The sequence below is a fragment of the Petromyzon marinus genome, chromosome 4, assembly GCF_048934315.1.
Source record: "Petromyzon marinus isolate PM22_M1 ecotype Great Lakes invasive population chromosome 4, UKy_Petmar_22M1.pri1.0, whole genome shotgun sequence".
Taxonomy (NCBI): domain Eukaryota; kingdom Metazoa; phylum Chordata; class Hyperoartia; order Petromyzontiformes; family Petromyzontidae; genus Petromyzon; species Petromyzon marinus.
In genome coordinates, this window is record NC_133670.1 from 24,651,930 (window position 1) to 24,670,619 (window position 18,690).

At 54.3% G+C, this 18,690-nt stretch overlaps 1 protein-coding gene across 4 annotated transcripts in view; it reads left to right on the plus strand.

The window, feature by feature from the left end:
• The window catches only part of PCGF2 (polycomb group ring finger 2), a 46,142-nt gene extending 29,097 nt beyond the window's left edge, over positions 1 to 17,045 (plus strand). For 3 of the 4 annotated variants that reach the window (XM_076060307.1, XM_076060308.1, XM_076060306.1), the window contains 9 exons: positions 938 to 1,123; positions 4,161 to 4,257; positions 4,489 to 4,544; positions 5,522 to 5,572; positions 6,053 to 6,167; positions 6,632 to 6,668; positions 6,989 to 7,087; positions 7,604 to 7,684; positions 8,277 to 17,045. In XM_076060307.1, the coding sequence (XP_075916422.1) occupies positions 1,012 to 1,123; positions 4,161 to 4,257; positions 4,489 to 4,544; positions 5,522 to 5,572; positions 6,053 to 6,167; positions 6,632 to 6,668; positions 6,989 to 7,087; positions 7,604 to 7,684; positions 8,277 to 9,308 (1,680 nt within the window). In that variant the 5' untranslated portion in view covers positions 938 to 1,011 and the 3' untranslated portion in view covers positions 9,309 to 17,045. The remainder of the gene's footprint in view (positions 1 to 937; positions 1,124 to 4,160; positions 4,258 to 4,488; positions 4,545 to 5,521; positions 5,573 to 6,052; positions 6,168 to 6,631; positions 6,669 to 6,988; positions 7,088 to 7,603; positions 7,685 to 8,276) is intronic. The other variant, XM_076060309.1, reaches the window with a different exon arrangement.
• Positions 17,046 to 18,690: the final 1,645 nt, after the last annotated feature.

The window sequence follows — 18,690 nt, forward strand, 5'->3', positions numbered from 1 at the left end:
CATCTCACTGGCGCTCGCTTCGCCCCCACTCCACACTCCCATCTCATCACCATCACCCTCTCACCATCACCCTCTCATCATCTCCCTCTCATCGTCACCCTCTCACCGTCACCCTCTCACCCTCTCATCTCCCTCTCACCGTCACCCTCTCACCGTCACCCTCTCACCATCACCCTCTCACCATCACCCTCTCACAGTCACCCTCTCACCGTCACCCTCTCATAATCTCCCTCTCACCATCACCCTCTCACCGTCTCCCTCTCACCGTCACCCTCTCACCGTCACCCTCTCACTGTCACCCTCTCACCGTCACCCTCTCACCGTCACCCTCTCACCGTCTCCCTCTCACCGTCACCATATACACATTTAGAATCAACACCACGCATTCAGAGTATATGGCTACTAAAAACAATTCCACATGATAACGCACTTTATTGAGCTATCATTTGTGGCCAGGGCGCTTATGAAAAAGAGCTACATAGCTGAGTGGGCCTTACCTGGTAAAATAAAATTTAAATTTTTTTATTGATTTTGTTATTTGTAGCGATTTCGCTTGTTTATCCAGGAAAGCCTCCCTGAGCTTCAGGACTATTTTTATTTTGGAGGGTCCTGTTAAGTCTCGACAGTCGCCGGACGATGCCGCTCCTGTCTCTGTCATCCCAGTTGTGTCGTTTGTGGGTAACCTTTTTCATCATTGGGATGATTTGGCCAATACCAGTTACAGTTAAATACGGGCAGCAACGTGAGGAAACCCATCGAGAACGGGGGAGAGCGTACAAACTCCACGCAGAAAGGCACCCCCAGTCGGGAATCAAACCCCCACGCGCGACTTCTTGCAGCGAGGAGCAAGGGTCGCCACACTGGCTACACCGCCCTACGAGACGTGTTTGTCGCGCGACGATCGAACCGGTCTCGTTTCCCTTTGTCCCCGGCGCAGGACGAGACGGGGTGGCGTGGCGAGCGGCGGCGGCGGCGGCGGCGGCGGCGGAGAGTGTGGCGTGTCGCGGCAGCATGCATCGCACGACGCACATCAGGATGACGGAGCTGAACCCGCACCTCATCTGCGTGCTGTGCGGCGGCTACTTCATCGACGCCACCTCCATCACCGAGTGCCTCCACTCGTGTACGCACGCGCGCGCGCGTTCACGCGCGCATGCACACGCACCCACATGTCCACGTACGCAGACAAGCACACACGCATCCACGTACACGCGCACGTACACACGCACATCCACGTAAACGCTTGCGCACATCCACGTACACACGCACATCCACGTACACACGCACATCCACGTACATACGCACATCCACGTACATACGCACATCCACGTACATACGCACATCCACGTACATACGCACGTCCACGTACATACGCACGTCCACGTACATACGCACATCCACGTACATACGCACATCCACGTACACACGCACATCCACGTACACACGCACATCCACGTACATACGCACATCCACGTACACACGCACATCCACGTACACACGCACATCCACGTACATACGCACATCCACGTACATACGCACATCCACGTACATACGCACGTCCACGTACATACGCACGTCCACGTACATACGCACGTCCACGTACATACGCACGTCCACGTACATACGCACATTCACGTACATACGCACGTCCACGTACATACGCACATCCACGTACATACGCACATCCACGTACACACGCACGTCCACGTACATACGCACGTCCACGTACATACGCACGTTCACGTACATACGCACATCCACGTACATACGCACATCCACGTACATACGCACATCCACGTACACACGCACATCCACGTACACACGCACATCCACGTACACACGCACATCCACGTACACACGCACGCACACATCCATGTACACGCGCACGTCCACATGCACACGCTCGCGCACATCTACGTACAGACACAACCACACCCACGCGCATCCTCATGCACACACAAGCACGCACACATCCACGTACCTACACTAGCACGCACACATCCACGTACCTACACTAGCACGCACACATCCACGTAGACACCCGCATACAAAGACAAAGTTCCCCCGTATAGCCTTACAGACTGTTGGGGTATGCATACGTTGATGTGAGCATGCGTGTGTGCGCGTGCTTGCGTATGTATGCGGATGTCGGGGAGCGGTGGTGTAGCGGTTACCTCGCCGCGCTACGAACTCGGCGACCCAAGTTTGATTCCCGCTTACGACCAACAGCGGCGACGACTATCTGAGCTTGTCCTAGGCCTCCACTAGGTCGACTCGGCCTCAAATGAATACTTGGTGCAGTGCGTAATAAACATCGCCACATGGGAGTTAAAGGCGGACGGTCATGGCGCTGCCCTTAATGCCCCCTCGTGTGCCGTGCCCACCTTCGTAGGTGCTACTCGCTTACAGCTCTTGCCCCCGACAGTCTGTGTAGACTACATGGGGGATCTTTACTTTTGTAAGTGTTCCATTCGTGCAGAAATGTGGCCGCTATTGAAAATGTGGTTGCATTGGTAAACCACGTTCGGGTGAACTTGATCGATGAAGGATAAGCGAAACTTTGTTTAAATATGTGCAGGGGGGGTAATCTCTTAAGAACATAGCAAAGCAGCGCATGGCGTGCACTGTAACAGTCTCACGAGCGGCCGTCCACGCCGTACGTTGTTTTGTGTCGAGCGTGGTCCGTAGCTCGTCAGCTGGAGCGGGAAGGCGGCCTTTGATCTGACGCGAACCGGCCAGGTCACGTGACGGGCCAGCTGACCGCCTCGGCGATTGCGAAGCAAAACTGTGACCTCTATGTCAATTCCCAACGTTGACGCTAACCCTGACCTTAACTAACCCTAACTTCAACGCACCGGAAGCTCAACTAACCCTGACCCTTAACCCAGATACTAAGCCTGATCCTAACCCTGACCTCAACTAACCCTGACCTTAACCCTGATACTAAGCCTGATCCTTACCATGACCTCAACTAACCCTGACCTTAACACTGATGCTAAGCCTGATCCTAACCCTGACCTCAACTAACCCTGACCCTTAACCCAGATACTAAGCCTGATCCTCACCCTGACCTCAACTAACCCTGACCTTAACCCTGATACTAAGCCTGATCCTAACCCTGACCTCAACTAACTCTGACCCTTAACCCAGATACTAAGCCTTATCCTAACCCTGACCTCAACTAACCCTGACCTTAATCCAGATACTAAGCCTGATCCTAATGGTGATGCCCTGGTGAAAGCCATTCACAGTGGACTAATTCTGATGCTGACTAAAACCCCATCCCCTAGCCTGGACCCCCTGACCCTAACTCTGACCCTAACAGACTTAAAACTTTCGTGACTGCAGGAATTCATATTCTTAGTGTTAGGGTCAGATTCTTGGTTCTTTCGGTAAAGTCACGTAGATAGAAAACTAAAATCTAAATTAAAAGCAAAAAACCCACGACGTTTCGATCGCAACACAAGCGGCCTTCTTCAGAAGAAGGCCGTAACACAAGTGGCCTTCTTCAGAAGAAGGCCGCAACACAAGCGGCCTTCTTCAGAAGAAGACCGCTTGTGAAGACCGCTTGTGTTGCGATCGAAACGTCGTGGGTTTTTTGCTTTTAATTTCGATTTTTGTTTTCTATCTACGTGACTTTACCGAAACTACCAAGAATCTGACCCTAACACTAACCCATTCCCTAACACTAACCCTTACCGTAACCCTAACCTTATCCCATAAACCTAAATGCCCTGAACCCGAACTCCTATTTTCTGTCTTCCTCGGCACCTGACGAGTGAAGTAGCTGCCGGGCGCTTACATTCGGGGTGTGGTCTCGTGAAGATAAATAAGCAAACGAGTAATTGTTAAACAATTTTAAGTCTTTGTTGAGAAACTTGAGGGGCAACGACAAAACACTGTCAGTAACCAGGGCAACCGGTTGTACCCTTTCTGGCAATAATACAGAGGTGTTAAGATGTTCAAACACCAAATGGATACATTTTGCAAGGCATCAAGTCTGCATTAACCACACGTACGCGTGGTAAAACATGCAAACAAACATGCTTTGATTTTTGATACCGTCACGAAAGGTCCCATAGATATAACCATGGCAACCGTCTCTCTTAACCTTTAACACTTGACCCCTGACCTCCCCTTCCTCTCTCCGTGTGGTGCAGTCTGCAAGACGTGCATCGTGCGCTACCTGGAGTCCAGCAAGTTCTGCCCGGTGTGCGATGTCCAGGTGCACAAGACCCGGCCACTCCTCAACCTCCGGTGAGCAGTGCACCACCGCGAGTGTGCACCGCGGGGGAGCGACGAGACGTAGCCGGAGTGGCCGCACCGCACCGCGTGCCGAAGTGGATTTGTACGGTGGAGTGGGGGACGTTAACTCTGCAGATACGTTCAAGAATCTGTTGCCGTGCTGTCATCAGCTGGCTGGCGCCCTCCCTTGATTTGCCGCATCACTATCTCTCTCCGTGCCGACCCTCGCTCCTCTCTGGCCAGGTCCGACAAGACTCTGCAGGACATCGTTTACAAGTTGGTGCCCGGTCTCTTCAAAGGTAACGCCTGCAGTAGCAGCAGCGACGGCGACAACAATGGCGGCGGCTGCGTTGAGCGCGTGCGGCGTCTTGGACGCAACCGCAACTCGCGACGATTTTGCAAAATACGACGGGAGTCTTGATGGTGGGGGGGAGGTGGGGGGAGGTGGGTCGGGGGGTGGGACGAGGCCCACGGGAGAGACGGGAGAGAGAGCGACACAGATTCGGAATCTTTATTTAGACTGGAGGAAAAATGCGATGAGCTATGAAGCTCTTTTTTTTTTTTTCTCCTCGCAGATGTCCAGTAGGGGCGGGTCAGAAAGTTTCAACAACAAACAACATAAAAAAAAAAACGGATAGTCGTGCAAAGTATAGGAAAAATAACAAGTATATAAGTACACATTACATAAGCAACATTGCGGCCGGGCCAGGGATCGAGCCGATCTTGACACCGCCGGTACCGGTCATCGGCAATTCCACTCAGCTCCTACACCGCTCCTGGACCGCGTCAGCTCCGTCTGTCCTCCACCTCATGCCGTCCCCGTTTAGCCCCCTCTCTCCGGCCAGGCAGAACCTGCTTGGGCATGCGGTGGTTGGGCTGGACATACACGTACACTATGTGCATTTTGAGGCCACAAGACAAAAACAAAGATCCCCCGTATAGCCTTCACAGTGCTGTTGGCGAGCAAGTGCTGTTAGCGAGCACCTATTAAGGCTGGCACGGGGCACGAAGGGGTGGGTAGCTAGCACAACACCCGGCTGCCTTTGTCTCTCCAGTGGCGATGTTTACTCTACACCGCTTATTGAGGCTGAGTCGACCTAGGGGGAGGCCCAGGGCTGATTCAGATGATCGTCACTGTTACTTGTGGCTGTGAGCGGGTATCGGGTTTTCGTAGCGCAGCGCGCTGACCGCTGCACTACCGTTCCCCTACACGCACACACACGCGCACACACTGCTGTCACGTCTGACGTGCGCGTGTAATTTTGCGCACCAACAGATGAGATGAAGAGGCGGAGAGACTTCTACGCGGAGCACCCGGAGGGAGACGGTGAGTGGCTCCGATCCGCGAGCGTTGCCTGCGCACTCCGGCGACCGCCGTGTCGGCCTTAATAGGCGCTCGCTAACTACCCACAGTGTGCGGGGGGGGGGGGGGCACGTGTGCACGTGTTTGTAAAGGCTGTAAGGGGGATATTTGTGTGTGTGTGGGGGAGCGGCAGTGCAGCGGTTAGTACACTGCATTACGATCCCGGCGAGCCAAGTTCGATTCCCGCTCGTGGCCAACACCGGTGACGATCATCTGAACTGGTCCTGGGTCTCCTCTAGGTCGACCCAGTCTCAAATGAGTACCTGGTGTGCGGTGTGTTAAACATCGCCACTGGGGAGACAAAGGCGGCCGGGCGTGGTGCTGGCCACCCACCCCCTCGTGTCCCGTGCCGGCCTTCATAGGTGCTGCTCGCTAACAGCGCTTGCCCCAACAGTCTGTTAAGGCTACACGGGGGGGGGATCCTTTGTCTTTGTGTGCCCGTAGAAGGGGCGGGGGAGTCGAGCGAGGCGCGGGGCGAGGTGGCGGACGAGGACAAGCAGAACATCGCCGACGACGAGATCATCAGCCTCTCCATCGAGTACACGGAGGGGCCGCCCAGGTACGCAACACAACGACGACGCATTTGCAGCGTCCAGCGACGTGAGACACTACGGGACGACGCAATACAACTTATAATGTCCAGCGACGCTACGCGACACGGCAACGTGACACAGTGCGGTAACGACACATTCACAGCGTCCGGTGACACCCATCGACGCGATACGACGCTTTCACAACGTCAAGCAACACGGCACAATAGGACACATTCACAAACGTCCAGCTACTCGTCGAACGCAACACAACGCGACACGGGAATGTGTGCCGTAGCCGTCCACGTCCCGCGGGGAAATCGGCGACGCAGAGTTGGAGAGCGGGAACGGTGAGAGAGAGATGGGACAACGAGAATTAAAAAGATGCTGACACTCGTTTCTCTCCCCCGTTCTCCTTCTCTCTCCCTCTGTCCTATCCCTCCCTCCCTCCCTCTCTCTTCCTCCCTCTCTCTCCCTTTCATTCTCTCAACAGCGACAAGGGCAGAAGCGAAGTGAAGCAAAACGGAGAGGTGACGTCGTCGCACTCGTTCTTTTTAAAATTAAAGTTCCGTGACGTTTATCCCTGTGGCTCGAAGTTCCGTTCCTAGCCACGGCCACAGGTAACATCCGTAGCACTGCTCCTCGGCAAACCCTCCCCCACCCACGATCGCCAACTCGTGATCAGCGTGCGGTGAAGTATGGTCGAAGTGTCGGCAGGCCTCCATCCAGCAGATTCACAAAACGCTGCGCACGTGCCACACGAGCTGTCATCCAAGTGACGTGCTGCTCGTGTGCTACATGTGCACCTGTGTGCGTGGTCACGTGTTGTTTGTGTGTTTGCGCTGCGCAGGAACTCCGCAAGCGCTACCTGCGCTGCCCGGCAGCCATGACGGTTATGCACCTGCAGAAGTTCCTGCGAAACAAAATGGAGATCCCACACAGCTACCAGGCGAGTAACGCTTTTACACGCACAAGACAAGGATCCCCCGTGTAGCCTTGACAGACTGCTGGGGCAAGTGCTGTTAGCGAGTAGGACCTACGAAGGCCGGCACGGCACACAAAGGGGGTGAGTGGCCAACACCACGCCCTGCCGCCTGAGTAGCGGCGATTACACACCGAAACCAGGTACTCATTTGAGGTTGAGTCGACCTAGGGGAGACCCAGGACCGGTTCAGATAATGGTCACTGGTGTTGGCCGTGAGCGGGAACCGAACTCGGATCGATGGGTTCGGTATCGCAGCACGCTGTACCACTGCTCACCACTGTACATATATGTACGTACGTACATATACGTACATACACATGCATACGTGCACGTACATACGCATACATATATGCGATTACATATACACACGTGGAAGGGCAAAGATTCTCCTATGGCCTGAACAGACTGTTTGGGTGAGGGCTGTTAGTGAGCACCTAAGGTCTTCCCCCCCCCCGCTTCCATCCCTCCACTCCTGCACAGATTGAGGTTCTGCACGAGGAGGAGAGCCTCAAGGATTACTACACCCTCATGGACATCGCCTACATCTACGCCTGGCGACGGGTACGCCTACAGCCCACGGTCCACCACCGCGCTTATGCACCACGGTCGACACACACGGTCGACACACACGGTCGACACACACGGTCGACACACACGGTCATCAACCTTTATATTCAACCATTATCAACCATCATTGGCAGCCACCATCACCACGTGCCCAAGTTATTGCATTTGTCAACCATTTTATTCAACAATGACAGTCAGCAGCTGCAGCCTCTCTGTATGTGTAAATATGTATTATGTAGTGGGCACAGGTGGTGGATCCACCAGTTATTTCGGTCCGTTAACCCATGGCATCTGGGTCTGTCCGGTGAACTGCCAGTGGGCGTGTGGCCTTCACGTGCACCCAGCCTGGCACAGGCGCCGTGGTGACGTCACCGCCACTTAGCGGTGAATGGCGGCTGTTGCTCTTCTTGTCGTCGAATTACTTTCGCACCGTACGTAGCCAACCGCACCGTCGCCAGTGTCCACCATGTGGGCTGTGTTGCTCGACCGTCGCGGGAATTTTACTTACTCGTTTCACGTCTCCCGTCCGGACTCGCCCCCCGGATTGTCCACCCCCCCGCCCCCGCCCCACGCTCCCCGATCCCAGCAGAGCGGGCCCCTGCCACTGCGCTACCGCGTGCACCCGTGCTACAAGAGGCTCAAGCTCAGCCACGCGATGGCCCCCCACGCGTCGGGATTGGCTCCTCGCGAAACCGGCCAATCGCAGCGGCAGCAGCAGCAGCAGCAGCAGCCGTGCTCCAGCGGCCAATCAAATGGCTCGTTGGGCAGCAGCGGCGGCGGCGGCGGCGAGCGCCCTGCTATTCACCGCAACGGGTCGGAGGCGGCGACGGGAAGCGCCCGCCGCAACGGCAAAGCCAACGGGCAGAAGCTCGGACGGAGCGCTGAGCAGCAGCAGCAGCAGCAGCAGCACCGTCGCCAACATCAGCAGCAGCAGCAGCAGCAGCGCCGTCGACACAGCCACCACGGCAGCGGCTGCGATCGCCTGCGGGGTGCCGAGGAAGAGGAGGGCAACTCCGGGAGCGACTCCCGGATGAACCCCCGTGCCGCCCCCCCCTCGTCCCCCCGAGTCGCCCCCCCCTCGTCCCCCCGAGTCGCCCCCCCCTCGTCCCCCCGAGTCGCCCCCCCCTCGTCCCCCCGAGTGGGCCCCCCCTCGTCCCCCCGAGTGGGCCCCCCCTCGTCCCCCCGAGTGGGCCCCCCCTCGTCCCCCCGAGTGGGCCCCCCCTCGTCCCCCCGCACGAGCCCCCAGTCGACGACGCGTGACCACGCGTCTCCCGCCACGGCCGCGGCTCCGGCCACCGGCGCCCTCTCGCCGCCGCCGCCGGCGCCGCCGCCGTCTCAGCCGCTGGCGCTCATCACGGCACGCCTGGTGGATCGCAAGCAGCCGGGGTCGGCGCCCACTTCTCCCTCGTCCTCGTCCTCGTCCTCCTCTTCGTCGTCTTCGTCGTCTCCGACCTCGTCGTCGTCGTCGTCCTCCTCCTCGTCGTCCTCGGCCTCCTCGCCCACGTCCCGCTCGCCCGCGCTCGCCGGACACAAAGCCAAGGCGGCCGGCGGCGGCGGGAGCGGCGGCGGGAGCGGCGGCGGTGGAGGAGGAGGGGGGGCCGTGGGGGCGTCGTCGTGAAGTTTCCGTGACCCCTGATTAAAGGAGAGGGGTCGGGTGGGGGGGGGGGCGGTGTTTGGGATGGGGGAGGGAGCGGAGGGGGGAAGTGGAGGGGCGGAGCGGGGGACGCTGTTTTGTCGGAAACCCCAGAGAGGTTCCGTCCGATTTATTACAAAAAAAAGTTGTGTAACTGAGAAGACGCAGTGCTGGAGAGGGTGAAGGTGGACACTCGTGCACAGCGTCCAGGGCATTGCTTCGCGCGGAGCAGACCGCTACCTTTCTCGACGAACTGCCGTGTTCGGTTTCTCCGAGGTTGCGGCAGGTCACGGGAGGTCGCGAAAGGTCGCGACGGAGGAGCGCATTTCGGCGCGATCGCTTCACGCTTCTTCAGTTGTCGGGACACGCTCGCTCGCTCACTCACTCAGTCAATCACTCGCTCAGTCACTCAGTCACTCGCTCAGTCACTCGCTCAGTCGCTGTCTCGGTTCCTCACTTAGTCACTCGCTTTCTCAGTCGCTTGCTCGCTCGCTCAGTCACTCACTCGCTCAGTCACTAGCACGACGTGACTATACACACTCGATGCTGGGCGATGCTCGTCTTCGCGAGCACACAATCATCGTCGTCGTCGTCATTATCATGGTCGTTATCATGGTCGTTATCATGGTCGTTATCATTGTTATCATTGTCGTCATTGTCATCACCGGACCCGCGACGGTGATGGGATCTACACAGAGCGAGACGACCGGCAGCGCCACCACAGCCGTGGTTTGTGCAGTCTGTAGGGTCTGTGGGATTTGTGTGGTATGTGTGGTCTCTGGGGTATCTGGGGTCTGTAGAATCTCTGGGGTCTGTGGGATTTGTGTGGTATGTGTGGTCTCTGGGGTCTGTGGGGTCTGTGGGATTTGTGTAGTCTCTGGGGTCTGCGGGGTCTGCGGGGTTTGGGGGGGTTCGCGCGGAAAGGAACCGCGCTGCGCACCCATAGCCGCCGCTTCGCCTCTGTCGCAAACGCAGGTGTGCGGTCGCTCGCTCCCACGGTGTGCGGTCGCCACTCCTCTCATCTCCCTCCCTGGCTCCCTCCCTGGCTCCCTCCCTGGCTCCCCCCAATTCCTCCCATGCTTGCCCCCCCCCCCCCTTTACGCCATTCCTCCTCCCCCGCCACCACTCTCTCCCTGTCCCTCCGTGCCTCCCTATCCCCACGTTCATCAGCCTTAGGCTCTCCCCATCCCCCTCGTCTCTTTAAGTGGAGCGGTTGCTCCGTCGCTGTCAAGCTTTCGTTCGTTGACGTTGCTATTAAACAGAAAAAAAAACCCCCACGCAAAGACAAAAGGAACACAAACTGCGTTCCCAAACGCGGCTTCCCGGCAGTCGTCTCCTGACCTCGCTCTGCGTCGGTGTTTTTGTTGTGGCAGGCCACCGTTTTTATCTAGCGCCGGGGTCCGGCGCTAATCGCCGGGTGCGCCGGCATCTGGCTGGCGAAGTACGGTCGCGGAGTCGAAGGAAATCGCAAATGTCAAACGCGATGGCGCGCGCCATATCGGTGTCCAGGGACCCCCAGCCCTTGTGGCCGGTGTGGTGCGCGGGAGCCGGCATCTGTCGCCTCGGTGCCCACGGCGTCCCGGCACCTCGGCGCCATGGTGCCCCGGTGCCCACGGCGTCCGGGTGTCTCCAAGTGTCCCGGTGCCACGGATTCCCCGGCGTCCCGGCGTGCCTGCACCCCGGAATCGCGGGGAGAGAACGAAGAGAACCGCGCGCCGCTCTCCCCGTGGTCGTCCTTCCCTCCCGCTGCTCTTTCGCTCGCTCCGTGTTTGGACACGAGATTTTTTTTTCTTCCCAATTTGAAAATGTTACCCCCCCCCCCCCCCCCCCGTTTTTTAACCCCCATGAGAGCGGCAGACGGGGAGAGTATGGTCCATAGAAGTAGAAGTCGCAGACGTGAGCTTGCATTCTAAATTAATCAACTTTAAATTGGATAAGGTAAGGCCCCCCACTGAGCTATGGAACTCTTGTTCTGACTTGACCTGGCTATCGCGAATGATAGCCCAACGAAGTGGCTTATCATCACGTGGACATGGCCAACTATAAATGTGGAGGTAAAACACCCAGAGGACCCGGGGAAACCTCCACGCGGCCACAGTGAGAACGCGCAAACTCCAAATATACAACAGGCGTCGGGGATCGAACCCACGTAGCCTCCTGTACACCAGGCGAGGTAGTTAACATCTCGCCACCGCGGAGCCCCACTGTGGCGAGATTCACACAGCAGTCCGCTGCGTTTCACCCAGAGCCACGTGCCGCTGCTGCTGCACAGACGCTTTTGGCACGGCAGGAAAACGGAAAATTCTGAAATCTGCGTGCCATCACTCGCCGCCCCCTCCCCCCCGCGCGAGACCGAGAACGACCTGGGGGTGGGAAGCAGATATCGCAGAACTACTCCTGAGACCCGTTGCGAGTGACATTGTTATCGTGGCTTCGGGGCGCCGCACCTTTTTCCCAGGGCGACATCGGTCGAAGCCGCCGCGCTCCGCGAGTGGTTGTGAACGCCTCCGTAGTCCGTAACGAAGGTTTTTTTTATTGTGTTGGGTTAGATCGCGTTAATATAAAGTGTGTCGTTGAACCCGGCACCACCACCCGACCGCAGCCAATGAGTAAGGTTTGTCACGTAAACAAAACGTGCCAAATTGGTTACACTTTCAGCACACCAGTTTGTTGGGGAGTAAACCCACAGCATTTACATATACAGTGAGGGAAAAAAGTATTTGATCCCCTGCTGATTTTGTACGTTTGCCCACTGACAAAGAAATGATCAGTCTATAATTTTAATGGTAGGTTTATTTGAACAGTGAGAGACAGAATAACAACAACAAAAATCCAGAAAAACGCATGTCAAAAATTTATAAATTGATTTGCATTTTAATGAGGGAAATAAGTATTTGACCCCCTCTCAATCGGAAAGATTTCTGGCTCCCAGGTGTCTTTTATACAGGTAACGAGCTGAGATTAGTAGCACACTCTTAAAGGGAGTGCTAATCTCAGCTTGTTACCTGTATAAAAGACACCTGTCCACAGAAACAATCAGATTCCCAACTCTCCACCATGGCCAAGACCAAAGAGCTCTCCAAAGATGTCGGGGACAAGACTGTAGACCTACACAAGGCTGGAATGGGCTACAAGACCATTGCCAAGCAGCTTGGTGAGAAGGTGACAACAGTTGGTGCGATTATTCGCAAATGGAAGAAACACAAAAGAACTGTCAATCTCCCTCGGCCTGGGGCTCCATGCAAGATCTCACCTTGTGGAGTTGCAATGATCATGAGAACGGTGAGGGATCAGCCCAGAACTACACGGGAGGATCTTGTCAATGATCTCAAGGCAGCTGGGACCATATTCACCAAGAAAACAATTGGTAACACACTACGCCGTGAAGGACTGAAATCCTGCAGCGCCCGCAAGGTCCCCCTGCTCAAGAAAGCACATATACATGCCCGTCCGAAGTTTGCCAATGAACATCTAAATGATTCAGAGGACAACTGGGTGAAAGTGTTATGGTCAGATGAGACCAAAATGGAGCTCTTTGGCATCAACTCAACTCGCCGTGTTTGGAGGAGGAGGAATGCTGCCTATGACCCCAAGAACACCATCCCCACCGTCAAACATGGAGGTGGAAACATTATGCTTTGGGGGTGTTTTTCTGCTAAGGGGACAGGACAACTTCACCGCATCAAAGGGACGATGGTCGGGGCCATGTACCGTCAAATCATGGGTGAGAACCTCCTTCCCTCAGCCAGGGCATTGAAAATGGGTCGTGGATGGGTATTCCAGCATGACAATGACCCAAAACACACGGCCAAGGCAACAAAGGAGTGGCTCAAGAAGCACATTAAGGTCCTGGAGTGGCCTAGCCAGTCTCCAGACCTTAATCCCATAGAAAATCTGTGGAGGGAGCTGAAGGTTCGAGTTGCCAAACGTCAGCCTACTACAAGAAACGTCTGACCTTTGTGATTGCCAACAAGGGTTTTGTCACCAAGTACTAAGTCATGTTTTACAGAGGGATCAAATACTTATTTCCCTCATTAAAATGCAAATCAATTTATAACATTTTTGACATGCGTTTTTCTGGATTTTGTTGTTATTCTGTCTCTCATTGTTCAAATAAACCTACCATTAAAATTATATACTGATCATTTCTTTGTCAGTGGGCAAACGTACAAAATCAGCAGGGGATCAAGCACTTTTTTCCCTATGTATACAGGCGATGGGGCTGGTTGTAATACGCCAGCTAAACGTCGTTCTCTATTGTGGGTTTACTTTACAACACACCCGGTGTGTCGAACTAGCAACGAATTGACACGTTTTGGTCACGCGACAAACCCGTGCCGATTAGCGGCTGAGGTCCCGGTGGTGGTGGCCGGGTTTAACGGCGCATTCACATTGACACGTCCTGCCCACACGCGTCAAACGCCTCGCTCGCTTCCCCACGCCACGGCTTCCATTGGGTGCAATGACCCCGCTCTGTCCGCCAGGCGTCACTATACCGCCCCTTGCCATTGGGCTCATATGCTGGGGTCAAATTGACCACTCCGCTGCTGGATGAAGACCCCCCCCCCCCTGCCCGTACGCATAGAGAGGTGGTGTCCACGTCGCCGTCAATAACACAGCGGTCCCGTGGTTCTTGCGATATGGATGACGCTACCAAAAGGTGGGTCGCGCTCCTTCTCTCTGCTGCTCCCACGGTCTGAAACTTCACCCCGCCGCCCGCCACAGTCGTGGGCCTCGCCTAGGTCGACTCGGCTTCAAATGAACATCCTGGTACCGGGTGTGGAACTTCGCCACTGGGTAGACAAAGGCGGCCGGGCGTAGTGCTGGCTGCCCACCCCCTCACGTGGCGTGCGGACCTTAATAGGTGCTCGCTAAAAGCACTTGCCCCAACAGTCTCGGGGCTATACGGGGGATCTTTGTCTTACGATTACAGTTGGTTCACGTACTGCACTACGAACTCTGTGACCCGAGTTCGGTTCCCATCCACGGCTAACGTCAGTGGCAGGTAATATCAGAACCAAAGTTCCGGGCCTCCCCTAGGTCCACTCAGCCTAGCAAATACCTGCTGCCTTGTGTAAACGGAACCGTAAGGGAGACGAAGGCGGACGGGTGGAGTTTATGTCCACCGCGGCCTCTTGGACCCATGCTGGCGTCCCATTGGTGCCGCTCGCTCAGGGCACTTTGCCCCAAGAGCTTTGTCCAAGGACTATACGGAGGGGGGGCGGGACCTTTACTGTGTGCTGTGACGTCACACGGGCGGCAATGACGCGCGACGGATATGGTGCCACGTGGTGCCGCCAGGTGGCAGCAGAATGCAGGGAATGGCCTCGGCCGTTAGAAGAGAAGCGGACCATGTTTTATATAATAACAATCTCGTCGGGTGGTGGAGGGTCGACGACAATGTTATATTATATATAAGCAGACAATGTTTTATATATAAAATGTTTTATATATAGCAATCTTGTCGGGTGGTGGAGGGTCGACGACAATGTTTTATCATAAAACTACCACGTAGCCAGACTACAAAAAGAAAGCAAATATGGATCATGTCGTGTTCGACGTACGTACGTTGAACTTCTTTCGCACCGTACGTGGCCAACCGTGCTAATTGGAGGTGCGGGGGCGGGGACAACAAGCTGAGCACAACAAGCAGTTCTAAATAAATTAATTTTCAATCGAGATGATTATTTAAAAGCGCCATAGCTCCAGTGGCTTCCTAATATCGGAAGGGAAGAGCGCGTTCCAGACGGCCGCAGAAGCAGCGTCATCTGAAAGCGCCGCGCGACGATTCGATGGCCGCCGTCTTTGCTCGACGGCTGAGCCGGAAGCCGCCGCTGCTGCGAGGATGACGAGCGGAGTTGTTGCGCAACCCATTGGCCCCACACGGCCTTCTGGGACAGACGGATATGTGAATGACACATCCGGATATATTGTGTTACTTATATTCTCCACAACGAAGCGAGAATGACTATTGTGCTGTCGGTAACATAAGTGGACAATTCGCCTCCTTCGCATGAATGTCTCCGGACGTAAACAAAATACGTCAGTTTTTTTTTTATCGCATCCCATCAGCCACGCGGTCCTCTGGACGCGTTGGTTCCACGTAAGGAAAACCCCTGGGCCGGTTTCGGCATTCCAAAGTGTCTCGAATCCCAAATCTAAAGATGCGACTTGTTACAGGCGAGAAGGCGTCAGCCCCCTACCTACAGTGAGGGAAAAAAATATGTGATCCCCTGCTGATTTTGTACGTTTGCCCACTGACAAAGAAATTATCAGTCTATAATTTTAATGCTAGGTTTATTTGAACAGTGAGAGACAGAATAACAAAAAAAATCCAGAAAAACGCATGTCAATGTTATAAATTGATTTGCATTTTAATGAGGAAAATAAGTATTTGACCCCCTCTCAATCAGAAAGATTTCTGGCTCCCAGGTGTCTTTTATACAGGTAACAAGCTGAGATTAGGAGCACACTCTTAAAGGGAGTGCTCCTAATCTCAGCTTGTTACCTGTATAAAAGACACCTGTCCACAGAAACAATCAGATTCCCAACTCTCCGCCATTGCCAAGACCAAAGAGCTCTCCAAGGATGTCAGGGACAAGATTGTAGACCTACACAAGGTTGGAATGGGCTACAAGACCATTGCCAAGCAGCTTGGTGAGAAGGTGACAACAGTTGGTGCGATTATTCGCAAATGGAAGAAACACAAAAGAACTGTCAATCTCCCTCGGCCTGGGGCTCCATGCAAGATCTCACTTCGTGGAGTTGCAATGATCATGAGAACGGTGAGGAATCAGCCCAGAACTACACGGGAGGATCTTGTCAATGATCTCAAGGCAGCTGGGACCATATTCATCAAGAAAACAATTGGTAACACACTACGCCGTGAAGGACTGAAATCCTGCAGCGCCCGCAAGGTCCCCCTGCTCAAGAAAGCACATATACATGCCCGTCTGAAGTTTGCCAATGAACATCTAAATGATTCAGAGGACAACTGGGTGAAAGTGTTGTGGTAAGATGAGACCAAAATGGAGCTCTTTGGCATCAACTCAACTCGCCGTGTTTGGAGGAGGAGGAATGCTGCCTATGACCCCAAGAACACCATCCCCACCGTCAAACATGGAGGTGGAAACATTATGCTTTGGGGGTGTTTTTCTGCTAAGGGGACAGGACAACTTCACCGCATCGAAGGGACGATGGACGGGGCCATGTACCGTCAAATCTTGGGTGAGAACCTCCTTCCCTCAGCGAGGGCATTGAAAATGGGTCGTTGATGGGTATTACAGCATGACAATAACCCAAAACACACGGCAAGGAAACAAAGGAGTAGCTCAAGAAGAAGCACATTAAGGTCCTGGAGTGGCCTAGCCAGTCTCCAGACCTTAATCCCATAGAAAATCTGTGGAGGGAGCTGAAGGTTCGAGTTGCCAAACGTCAGCCTCGAAACCGTAATGACTTGGAGAAGATCTGCAAAGAGGAGTGGGACAAAATCCCTCCTGAGATGTGTGCAAACCTGGTGGCCAACTACAAGAAACGTCTGACCTCTGTGATTGCCAACAAGGGTTTTGCCACCAAGTACTAAGTCATGTTTTTCAGAGGGGTCAAATACTTATTTCCCTCATTTAAATGCAAATCAATTTATAACATTTTTGACATGCGTTTTTCTGGATTGTATTTGTTGTTATTCTGTCTCTCACTGTTCAAATAAACCTACCATTAAAATTATAGACTGATCATTTCTTTGTCAGTGGGCAAACGTACAAAATCAGCAGGGGATAAAATACTTTTTTTCCCTCACTGTACTTCTGGTTGGCGGCGCATGATGGCAAGACGCTCAGGGGGCCACTGAGAGCCAACGTCGGGGTTTGCTGGCCGCCACGGCAGAGGGCTTCGCGGCGGGAGTTGGTGCCGGTCTTTTGGTGAATTCGCATCGTGAAACGGATAAAGAATCGAGGTTTTACACTTTCTGGCAATAAAACAGGTAGGTGTTAAGATGTTCAAACACCAAACGGATTATACTTTTTTTGTTGTTGCAAGGTATCAAGTCTGAATTATCATTTTGATTCTGCCAAAAAAGGTCCCGTCGATGAATTGGAATAGTGTTCTAGAGTGGCTATGAATCTGGAATAGGCACAGATACAGCCGGGGCTTGATTATAAAAAAACCGAATATTTTAAATTTGGGCCGCCCCAAATTTGCGAGGGGAGGGGTGGGCGTGTGGGCCGCAATATATTTAAAGATGTTTTACCTGGGGATATAAAAGTTTATATTTCGAGGTTCGGAAGGATGCTGAGACCGAACAGGATGATTCAATCCATCAAGTCAACATCAACTCAACCCAAGATCAATTCAACCATCAACTCAACCCAACATCAACTCAACCATCAACTCAACCCATCATCAACTCAACCCAACATCAACTCAACCCAACATCAACTCAACCCAACATCAACTCAACATCAACTCAACCCAACATCAACTCAACTATCAATTCACCAGGTGAGCATTCCCTGCCACTGGAACGCGGAATTCCCACCGCTGGCACCGGGTCGTAGAGCGGTCGAGACGCGCGGCTCCCCGATGCTCGAGAGGGGGTTGTTGACATTTCGCCGGACTGAAATCGACTGATGCTGCTCCTCCTCCAGGCGAAAGCGCAGGCAAGGCTGCTGTGATTACATTTACTCGCACAATACAAAGACAAAGATCACCCGTGTAGCCTAAAATAGACTGGGCAAGTGCTGTCATAGCGAGTTTCACCTTCGAAGGTCGGAACGGCACACGAGGGTGTGAGTGGCCAGCACCACGCTCGGTCGCCTTTGTCTCACCAAGTGATGTTTACACACCGCACCAGGTACTCATTTTAGGCTGAGTCGACCTAGGGGATGAAGCCAAGGACCGGTTCAGATAATCGTTCCTTGGTGCTGGCGGTGAGCAGGAATCGAACTCGGGTCGTTGGGTTCGTAGCGCAGCGCGCTAACGACTACACTACCACTCCCTACCAATCTCACGCACGTATACACTCACACGTGTACACTCACACACGCGTGTACACTCACACACGTGTACACTCACGTGTACACTCACACACGCGTGTACACTCACGAGAAAAGGAATCCCTGTCACCCCCACCCACCCCCCACGCTAATCCCTTCACCCCTCCCCCATCCCCTTGCACAACCCAATTCATTGTCCACGCGGCCAGGGCGTACTGGGGTGTACACATATCTGGGGGTGTGTGTCTGTGTGTGTGTCTGTGTGTGTCTGTGTGTGTCTGTGTGTGTGCGTGGGTCACCTAAGCCTGACGTTAGTAGCTGGGGCGGAGTGTGAATATCAGTTTCATTTACTAGGTATAACCCTGTGAGCCATG